The sequence below is a fragment of the Corticium candelabrum genome, chromosome 11 (genome assembly GCF_963422355.1).
Source record: "Corticium candelabrum chromosome 11, ooCorCand1.1, whole genome shotgun sequence".
Lineage (NCBI taxonomy): Eukaryota > Metazoa > Porifera > Homoscleromorpha > Homosclerophorida > Plakinidae > Corticium > Corticium candelabrum.
In genome coordinates, this window is record NC_085095.1 from 2,265,823 (window position 1) to 2,276,657 (window position 10,835).

The 10,835-nt window shown below is 38.0% G+C and overlaps 3 protein-coding genes across 4 annotated transcripts in view; all 3 read right to left on the reverse strand.

Annotated features, from left to right (window-relative positions):
• Window positions 1-1,201: 1,201 nt before the first annotated feature.
• Window positions 1,202-2,611, reverse strand: LOC134186668 (U3 small nucleolar ribonucleoprotein protein IMP3-like). Its single transcript, XM_062654682.1, has 2 exons — window positions 2,203-2,611; window positions 1,202-1,724 (listed from the first exon to the last, which is right to left on the reverse strand). Exons 1-2 carry the CDS (start codon window positions 2,572-2,574, stop codon window positions 1,545-1,547), a joined length of 552 nt encoding a protein of 183 aa, XP_062510666.1. The 5' UTR covers window positions 2,575-2,611; the 3' UTR covers window positions 1,202-1,544.
• A 973-nt stretch (window positions 2,612-3,584) lies between these two features.
• On the reverse strand, window positions 3,585-4,292 carry LOC134186845 (probable RNA-binding protein EIF1AD). Its single transcript, XM_062654915.1, has one exon. The coding sequence runs from the start codon at window positions 4,172-4,174 to the stop codon at window positions 3,671-3,673; it is 504 nt and encodes a 167-aa protein (XP_062510899.1). The 5' UTR covers window positions 4,175-4,292; the 3' UTR covers window positions 3,585-3,670.
• A 651-nt stretch (window positions 4,293-4,943) lies between these two features.
• LOC134187075 (syntaxin-binding protein 5-like) overlaps window positions 4,944-10,835 on the reverse strand; it is a 17,258-nt gene continuing 11,366 nt past the window's right edge. For both annotated transcript variants that reach the window (XM_062655192.1, XM_062655193.1), the window contains 10 exons: window positions 9,170-9,535; window positions 8,918-9,040; window positions 8,769-8,858; window positions 8,430-8,533; window positions 8,204-8,297; window positions 7,663-7,774; window positions 7,514-7,609; window positions 5,520-5,644; window positions 5,367-5,458; window positions 4,944-5,306 (listed from right to left, as the gene is read on the reverse strand). In XM_062655192.1, coding sequence (XP_062511176.1) covers window positions 5,157-5,306; window positions 5,367-5,458; window positions 5,520-5,644; window positions 7,514-7,609; window positions 7,663-7,774; window positions 8,204-8,297; window positions 8,430-8,533; window positions 8,769-8,858; window positions 8,918-9,040; window positions 9,170-9,535 — 1,352 coding nt within the window. In that variant the 3' untranslated portion in view covers window positions 4,944-5,156. The remainder of the gene's footprint in view (window positions 5,307-5,366; window positions 5,459-5,519; window positions 5,645-7,513; window positions 7,610-7,662; window positions 7,775-8,203; window positions 8,298-8,429; window positions 8,534-8,768; window positions 8,859-8,917; window positions 9,041-9,169; window positions 9,536-10,835) is intronic.

The window sequence follows — 10,835 nt, forward strand, 5'->3', positions numbered from 1 at the left end:
CAGACAGAAGACAAACACCTCTGAAAACATTAACAACCACTAACCCAACAAATACTGAAGGGCATGATCCATTAAGTGATCTAAAACTATACAAAATTTGCCAACCAACAACAAAACGCCAAAATTGTTAACAATCATGAGTGGCCACCATTAGTAAAGGCTTTTCAAGTTTGTGTGTAGCATCAACAGTTGTAGGCTTGATTGTGGCCAATATTCGGTATGATTGGTATGTTTACAATTTAAAACATGTAAACAAGCAGATGAACTGGTGAGTGGGTAGACAAGTCACACAGACAGACAGACAGACAGACATACATCTACTCAGAGAACCGACTGGATATAGCAACGTACGATCCCACTGAATATTCCACAACAGACTTGGATATCTGTTTCTGGGCTCAACTTGATGAGGAATGTTTAATTCACCTAGACATATGGACAGGCAGACGGACAGCTATACAGACAAACAGACAGACAAACAGATGGACAGACAGATACTTGATTCTCATATAGACTCTATTGTACATATGCTAGGAATTTGCAAAAGCAAACCAGTCCTTGCCAACAACAAAGTCATAGATTAACTAATGGACTTGACTTTGAATGTCAAAATCAAATAATCTATCTAAATCACCATGATTAGGTGACAGTTTTGAAAGTTTTCTAAGGATAACTTTGGCATTGCATCTTTGCAGAATTGTAGAAAATCTTTTTCTCCAATACAACATGAACATGAAAGCATTAAAATTGGCTTCTGGATTTGCTGACTGTTGTGACAAATGCTGCAAAAAATACTCTGCCTTTGTGCCCCACCTCCCAAAATGTTCTATCACAAGAGGAACACATCTTGATACATATCCTCCTGGAACAAGCTCTTCTGAATATTTTTTCATTTTCTTTTCTTCTCTTGTCAAGGCAGCATGACCATTTTCTTTGCTAGCCCTCCTAATAATGTCGTGACTCCATGGATGAGCCAGGGACACATCAAGATCCAACCAGTATTTGGATCAAACATTGTAATGTCTGGACAATCAGATGTACAGACAGACAGACAAACAGGCAGACAGAAAATCTTGGTTCTGTCCACTTTTTAAAGAAATTGCAATATTAAAATCACATAATAGCCGCAGGTGAGAAATCACAGAAACTTAACCTCACAAAACATACGAATCCTACAGTAGCTACAACGAGCACTCGTGGATTTTGTAGAAAAATATATATTACTTATTTAATCAACTACACCATCAGACATTAGACTGAAAGTCTACAGCAGTCAACAGTCAACCATTAGTCACATGACCAGCGAGACTGGCTCCAGTGCCTAAGCACAATGGTGCACGATCAGTGAGTATGATACGCACCATCCGTCCAGCACCAAATTGATTGCCCACGTTTATCTCGAACAGCACGCCATACACTCCAATCATACATAATAATTATTACTTCCTTGGATACAAGCATAAGGCCTAACGCAAGCTAATTAATTAATTAATTAATTAACCCATCTCTCCTGCTACCTTTTGTCACACTCACAATCACCGACGTCAACACATCAGATCATAGTCGTCTCTCTCCTCATTATATTCCATCACGTGTCTGCGTATCTTCGATGCGTTTGTCCATGTAATGAAATCCTCCATGTTTCGAGTCACCAAAAATGCAGGATCAGTAATCACCTCCGGTCCTACACGCACGTGTCCTTGCTCGATAAATTTCACAGCATCCTTGAGGTCAGATATAAAATATTAATTTTTACAATTTACATAAAACATTGATATTAATTTTTACATATTTTACAATTTACATAAAACATTGATATTGATTTTTATATATTTTTATAATTTACGTAAAACATTGATATTAATTGTTACATATTTTTACAATTTACATAAAACATTAATATCAATTTTTATATATTTTTACAAATTAACATAAAACATTGATATTAATATATATTATTAAATGTAATGTCTGCAAATTCAAATTCTATTAAATGCAATGTTTAATTAATTAATTAAGCAAAATTAAATTTTTACACACCAAATTAATTTATATATTTTAATTAATTAATTTACTAAATGCATTTTGTGTTTAAAACAAATTTAAATTTCCGTACATAATTCGTACAACACACAAGAAATTCATCAAAAATAGATTTTAATATAATATAAATATTTATTATTTTTAATGAATTAATACCACCTTGACAGTCTGTGACATGCGCAGTTTGACCATGATCACTGACAGGCGACGACGACAGAATGCCGACACCGACACTTTCTCACACAGAGACAAGTTTTTCCTGCTGGGAATTACTCCAATGCTGTAGAGCTTCTCTAATAAATCTTGCGTGTTCTCGATTCGAAATGCGTCGCGTGGCCCGAGCGATTTCAGTTTGGCCGTCAAGGACTTGACGAGTCCGCACAATTTGTTGTATTTGTGATAGTCTTCTCGCTTCTGGACGTGGTAGCGACGCATTACCTTCACCTCGCGTAGAGTGTTGTCTGTCTTCCATGACAGAAAGTCGACCTTCTTGAGCAACTTCTGCTCGTGATACTTTAGCTTCCGAACCATCTGACTGGAACGGTTGGCCTTGCGTAGCCAGACTCTAATACCGCGTGTGTACCGCGACGGTAAGGTCTGGCTACGCGAGGCTAGGAAGGTAAATACCCGGATAATAAAATTTAATTAACTAAATTTTGTTTTAGCTATTGTAAATAGCAATAATAGTTAATTGTTTGCATACAAATGTTCTAATTTTTAGAACAACTACAGAACTACACTGTACATGTACACGACACTGGCGGTTGCAGAAGGTACCCTGTGGTGTACTTGGACTGGACTCAACTATCTAGACAATAATTTGACTGTACGCTTGCATTTGTCTTAGGTAGTGCTTTAGAAATTGGCACTTGTCTGCTGTGAGACAGTGTTGGTAAATTATAGAATTCCAGACAAACAAACGACTGGGTACAATACAATACATGCAAACAAACCTGACATATACAGTATGTCTAACAGAGTTGAACACTAATACAGCCTGCTGCACTTTTACTGCACGACCGTTTCTAAAATATCAGCTTTCTAAAGCTTAGAATGACGGAATCTCTACATACAAACACCACACATCAATGGTTGTGTAAGACAGCAATATGCCGAAAGCAACTAGCCTTGGCCTCCCAGACCCGTGTAGCGCCAATTAAAATCAATGATCTTTAAAATTGGAAATTGGAATGGGTAAGGATAGAGCCGTAGACTCTGGATAAGTCAAGCCCTAATAACAAAGTAACGCATACAGTAAGCAAGCATCCATTAGGTCAGTAAAAACTATTAATATTAACTGACAGAAATCACTATTAATATTAACTGACAGAAATCACTATTAATATTAACTGACAGAAATCAATATTAATATTAACTGACAAGAATCACAATTAATATTAACTGATAGAAATCACTATTAATATTAACTGACATAAACCACTATTAATATTAACTGACAGAAATCACTATTAATATTAACTGACAGAAACCACTATTAATATTAACTGACAGAAATCACTATTAATATTAACTGACAGAAATCACTGATTCATACACAATGTATTGCCATAATTTGAATTCTATCAAAAACAGTCAAAACACAGTACGATCAATGCAAAAGCGAGAGTCAAACATATTCCTTATCCCCCTCCTCTTCCTCCTCCTCCTCATCATCCTCCTCCTCCTCTTCATCTTCACATTCCATCATTCTTCTATTTGTGTTTACAAACAGGTCAGCATCGTCGTCCGATTCTCCACTCTTCGCTTGTCTATCGTCTCCCGCTCTCTCCGCATCCTCTTTCTTCCCTCCGTCAAACTCCCGAGGCCACAGACCTTCCTGTTTCAAATACTTTATCTGTTTACCATAGAGTATGTGCACTATTTCTCCCTTCACTCTGTTTCCTTCTGCTATCGGTTCGATTACAACGTAGTCTCCACGCTTTATCCACACGTTGCGTCTGAACTTGGTCGGCATGCTCACCAAGAACTTCTCTCCCGTCGTCAGCTGTACTTCATGCAAGTTGTTTCCTCTACCGTTCAGCACTTGAGCGATTCTCTGCTCTCCTTCAGGCTCCACGTAGTCTTCAAGCACCTCCTTAGAAACGTACTTCTTCTTTGTTGTCTTCGACATTCTTAGAAAATCGGGCGAGGAAAACTAGAGAACTAAGAAAACTAAGGCAGGATTCGGCCGAAGTCCGAAACACTGCCGACTCGTACAAACGCCATGTTGTATAAATGTCCCGGATAAGAGGTACCCCGGATAACCGTATCTAGAAACGTTTAGTCTACAAATTTGATTAAATTTTTATAATTTTGGTTTTAAAATATTTAATTTAAATTTACGTTAATCTATTTTAATTTTTTTAAATTTATTTTAATGTCTAATGTACTGTTGATAACAGATATCCCGGATAAAGGTACTACCATATCTAAACTTAGTCTACTATTTTAAATTGTACAGAAATTTGAGTTTTATATTTTTAATATTTTAAATTAAATTTAAAATTCAAGCATTTTTTAGTTTTTATAAAATTTAGTTTACTCTAACCTCTAATGTACCTCTGACATAATAGATATCCCGGATAACGGTATATTATTACTCTACTAAAAACTAAGTTTAAAATTTTTTAAAATATTTTATAATTAAAAGTTAAAAATTTAGTTTAATCTTTAGTTTGGTGTACGTACTTGCTAAAAATTTATTGCGTAAGATGAACAGCAGCTTGTCTATATCATAATTGAAATTTAGTATTATCTAAATATATAATATTATATTATTATATATCACCATCAACAGTCGGTAAGTCAATTTAGTAATATCAATATTATTATACGGGTAATTGAAAACAACTAATTAATATCAACTCGCATAAACACACCCACACACGTAATGTCTAAGCCACTCTTGCTGAAAGTATATATTAATTAATTATACTGTATAACTGCAATAGTTTATATCAACAATTCATTCTTGCAAGTGTCGTTAACATCATCGTCTCTTTCTCGCTAAACCTGCACACTCTATCAACCGTATGTATAACACTAATTCTTATCAAACTCTATCAACCGTATGTATAACAGCAATTCTTATCAAACTCTCTAAACCCAAACGATTACGAAAAGGGATTCCACCATTTCTTCTTTCTCTGTTCGTATTGATTTCGAATATCCCGTGCACGTGATGCAAACTCGTCGGCCGACACCCTCATGGCATCCGTCTTATCGACCAAGTCACCCAACTTCTCTTGCCTCTCCCCTAAACCCTTCAGTAACAGATTGATTGAGTTACTAATTGTTATTAATGATACAACCAGAAGACCAACTTCTCGAGCTTTGCTCATTGCATCGGCTAGCGACGAAGCTTCAGGCATTAGCTTAGTAGCTACAGCACTCATACCCGGATTCATTTTACCGACTAAATGAGAAAAATATAAATAAATTAAACAATTTTAGATTAGAGAAGGATGGTGTGTTACATAGTTGTTCTCGATTGACATTTTGCGGCTGGCTTGTAAACATGCGCTTCAAGAAGCCCTTCTGTGGTCGTTCGGGAAACGATGTGATGGTGAACAAGTCACAAAACGAACCAGGAATGTCTAGCCTAGTGAAACAGTAAGACATGTTTGTATCATGTCACATACAAAGGTATGGCGTTAGAAGACGAGGGTTAGCAGACTGTCTTTATACTCGGAGTGTAAAGCACGGCTTTATGAGTGAGAGAATAACTGCAATGCTGACTGTCTGATTCTAATTTGAACACAACAAAGTCGTGTTCTTTAGAGTTGTTTGTTATTAGACTGTCAGATGTTAATTAAATTAGTTTGTTAAACATGTGCAAACATCCTGGCTATGTTGGCGCTAATGGTCACTTTGTTGCTAATATCAGCTTATCATTTGGTGAGAGAATATTTGTAGGTGGACACCCTGGATACTCTGATCCACCACACACTACTCACATAACTCAATTGATGTACTAAATGTAATTTTTCACCAGTTTCCTAATGTACATAAAGAATGTACATACTGTATTTCCCTGAATAGTGCCCCATGCTCAAATAATGCCTCATGGTGACCCTAATAGTAATGGCCCAAGGTGACCCTAATGATAACGGCCCATGCTCAATTTGTCCCCCATTAGGATAATATTCACACCCACGGTGTCTATCGATGTGTACGTTTGACATGAAATGAACACCCAGATAGAAACACTGAGGGACGATGAAGATTCAATGTATGTAACAAACCAGAAAATGACTCGAGTGAAAGCAAAAGCATATCCAGGATACATACCAGTAAGACTGTAGATTAGGTTTAATACGATAGTTTGCTTGTGCTATTTATGTAGTGTGATGGGTTACAATCAAACAATGCAACAGTCTCTGTGGTTGCAAAATAGTAATGCCCAATGCTCAAATAAAGCCCCATGTTTCAGAATTATGAAAAAATTGTGCCCTATGTTGCACTATTCACAGAAATACGGTACGTTCGTAGTCTCGTTATCGATTCTGATGTTTCTCTTACATTCACTTAAATTTCTCTCATTTTAATATCAAATCAAACTTTCTACCAACGTGAGTGATATACACCAGTAACATTCATAGACTATGGAGTTTCAAGGCGACTTTGCTTGCACCTTAATCACTTGATTATTACACGACCCCAATGGTTGACCAGAGTCTAAGGTCAAGTGTGGGATGGGTCTTTCTCATCTTCTATACTGTGAATCTGATTCATCAAAACCTTCAACGTGGCCAAGCATGCACAAGTTAAAGAATATTAACATTTCTACAGTCACTGTGGAAATAAGCACGAGTGTCTAGCCGGTTGTCTCACCCTCCCCTACAAGGAGAAAGACCAGTTGGAGACATTCACCACTCAAACAAATTTTCACTATCCTCCAATCACCATTGGTTGACCTATGTGGTAAGCTTTGAGTTTGGAACAAGAACAAAAAAAAAGAACAAAACTGGAAAAAGTTAACGTGTTGTTTGTAGACTTGGATGGTACATGTTGAGACTAGACAAGACTAAGGCGCTTGCATCAAAGCAAAATTCCATAAAAATTAGCACAGAGCCAATAACGACGTCCATCCCTATCAAGGATGCACAAACACTGAGCGACACTCTGACTGAATTCAAGGTGGCAGTTGAGTAGCAAATGTCTCCAGAAGGTCTTTCTCATTGTAGGTGGAAACAACCAGCTGGACACTCCATCCTACTGTGAACATCACTTACTAACACTAATTAAAAGACTAAAAGGGGTGAAAATCTTAGAGCCTTGAGTAAAGTTGAGCCTGGGGGCTTACTTGGCCATGGGGTAATAATTAATTAATTAATTGAGTTTGGTAAGAGCATGACACTAAAGGGTTGCATGCTTCATCGATCACACCATCTGCTGAACCTCACTTACAAAGGCATGCCATTCTATGTAGGTGATGAATGCATAGTGTATGAGTGTCATTACATCTTACCCATCGTTTTCCAATACTGATATACGTTGCAATTCTGACCGTGATGCCATGTAGATAGCCTGCCCATGGCCTCCTATCTCAAACGTTCGCCAAACTCTACACACATTGTCTCACGACACGAATGGTACGACTGGCTTGCCTTACCATACCTCATCTCATTCACTGATATCGTCTCTTTTTTATCTAGCAGAAGTCTCAGCCGTGGCAAACTGAATATCATTATATGACCATCAGATGTGAGGCAGAACAAACATGAATGTCCTAAAGACAAAGGAATGCTGACAGCTAGCAATAGGAAATATAGATACAAAGATAAAGATTATTAACAGCTTGATAGAAAAGGCACAAAAACAGATAAAAGACATACAAAATGGCACAATCAGACTGAGATATGTACATACATATGGTACACACATATGGTACTGTGTGTACTACAACTCATTTTGACATGATCAGTCTGCACATTCATGGTAGTTGCTGTCGTTCACCTGGCATTCTGTATGCCAGAGTAAGCTGGTAATTTCTAGTTCTCATATTTGCCACTTGCAAAACTGATTTCATATCATAAGTGCACAAACACACACACACACACACACACACACACACACACACACACACACACACACACACACACACACACACACACAACAAAGAAGGTATTTACAGTAATCACTTAAAGTCAGTAAATACCTTTTACAGTAATAACCTTTGCCTTAAGATACGTGTATCCTTTTGTGAGTTCAGTCTTGAAGACACTACGATCATGAGACGGCAGCTCGTGCACCTACATGACCAAGTAGATCAATTTTCAACATGTATGTAATGTACACACACACACACACACACACACACACACACACACACACACACACACACACACACACACACACACACACACACACACACACACACACACCTTTATTTGCTGGTCAGTACAGAATACTACAAAGCTGTGTATCGGCTTTGTCAGTGCTGAAAGAGCCAAAAGTTTCTTTTCAGGTGGAGGTGTTCCTTTAACTCCTAAAATATTAGTTATATATATCAATTAATAATCAATAAACATCCACACACACACACACACACACACACACACACACACACACACACACACAAGGACAAATACAAAATCAATCAGAAGCAAACAGTATGGATGGATAGCCACTATTATTTGCATTCGAGTTGCTGTATCAATATATCAGCTTCTTTGCGTATTATTTAGAAGCCCATACATACAAACACATCCACCATTTCATGCCTAGTTTCGAACTCGAGCTTCCACTCTTTGGCATTTCAACATCAATCACCGCAATGTAAATCGGCACACACTTCATCTGAAACACGACACCTACACCACAAACTACCATTGAGCCATCACATCCAACCGTACACAACAATATGGCTCACCAGTCTGAAGACATGACACCGAGTTTGTCAACCGTTTGTCTGACGATGGTATTTGCAACACAATACAGATAATATTGCCCGAGCTCAGTCCAATCCACAGACAATGTGATGGAGGTGAAGAAACTAAACAAGAAATCACAGTGACACACACACACACACACACACACACACACACACACACACACACACACACACACACACACACAGCGTAACAACTGTTTATCATATTTTACACCAGCAGTCGTCACTGACCATCCTTCTGAAGAACTGCCGTCGAAAAACTGATTGTCTCCACTTCATCGCGAGCATTGGGTTTTCCACCATCAACACCAGTTTCATCGGTCATATCGTGTGGTGAAAGATTTAATCTCATGTTTTGCAGGTCGCTTGCACTGAGAGTTTTCTTTGTTTTCTTTTGTCGTACTTTCTCTGTTGATGCGATTGTTGCTGCTGCGGCGGCGGCGGCAATGGGAGCAGTTGGTGCACGAACTCGCCTCGACTTGCTAAAGAAGTCGAAAGACTTTCGACCTTCTACCGATGGTGACGATGCTGCTGACAAAGGAGAGCTACTTGCTTCACTAACAGGTGTGGCAGCAATTAGATGATGACTACCAAGAGCTGTAAAACAATAATATTACATCAATACTTATACTACATCATCAGACAGACAGACAGACAGACAGATAGAGAGACAGACAGACAAACGGACGGACAGACAGACAAAAACAGACAAATAAATAGACAGACAAACAGACAGACAGACAGACAGACGGACGGACAGACAGACAGACGGACAGACAGACGGATGGAAAGTAGAGAGACTTGCACGTTATATTGTCGAATATAGCCTTCCAGGTCCTTTGGGCCTAGGAAATATGTTTAGAAATGTATTAGACTCTTGAGAACACTATTAGCGATCAGTAGTTTGCGTTTCATTGCAATAGCTGTGATTTATGAAAATATACTACCATTGACAGACAGACAGACAGACAGACAGACAGACAGACAGACAGACAGACATATTCAGATATGAATGGATACCATCTTCCACTTTGTAAACCTGGCAGTGGGCCTGTCTATACACAAAACTAACCCTTTAGTGAGGACATAGAGAGCTTAGCTTGCCTTGGAGGTTTAAACATTCATTATGTGAATCAAGCACAACACCAATATTGCAATTCAGACAATAGGCCAGGCATTATTGAACTATCAATCTGGGAAAGAATTGATTTAGATATCTCAATGGCACATCCTTGGAGTATTGACATTTTAGCCAAAGCTTCTCTGTTTGATGGAGCTGCTGCTCTTCGTAGAGAAGAAATAAAAAGCCAAAAAGTACATGAGAAATTTCTTAGACAGGAATCTTCACCATCTGATGTGCCTATACTGTTTAAGCATTTAGGACATTGAGGTGAGAAAGCACTGGAGTATCTAGACAAACTCTCACATATCTATCAAAAGTGGCTGAAAAATGCTGCTGAGTTTAAGAGATGTAATGCTTCAGTGATGTTAAGAAAAGTCTATAGAATCTTAAGTGGTCATAAGTGCAACTTAGAACTGAAAACTTTCAGTTTTCTGTTCGCTAATTAATAGTCACTGTAAGACCCTACCAGGGTTAACTTTGTTGAACTATTACGAGTACATGTAGTGTACTAGTCTTTATAAGAGTTGCTTAGTTTGATTTAGCATTTAATAGTCCAACTTATGAGAATAAATTTGATTGACAGATAAATAGACAGACAAGTAGACATTCATCTGTCAGACTGGTTAGAAGCCTGCAACTGTGGTGTAACATTAGCTAAAAGTGGATACCATCTCCTCACCAAGACAGGAGAAGGGCTTGCCTAGTCACATGAGTCTATTGCAGGTGTTTGGTCTGATTGCCTAAGGAGCCTTAGCATCATTCACCACATCAACT

Excerpts from the sequence above, each read along its gene's own strand:
- LOC134186845 (XM_062654915.1), bottom strand. The coding sequence starts at position 4,174 with ATGTCGAAGACAACAAAGAAGAAGTACGTTTCTAAGGAGGTGCTTGAA.
- LOC134186668 (XM_062654682.1), bottom strand. The coding sequence starts at position 2,574 with ATGGTTCGGAAGCTAAAGTATCACGAGCAGAAGTTGCTCAAGAAGGTC. Across the intron at positions 1,725-2,202 it reads GCATGTCACAGACTGTCAAG|GATGCTGTGAAATTTATCGA; the intron begins GTGGTATTAATT and ends TCTGACCTCAAG.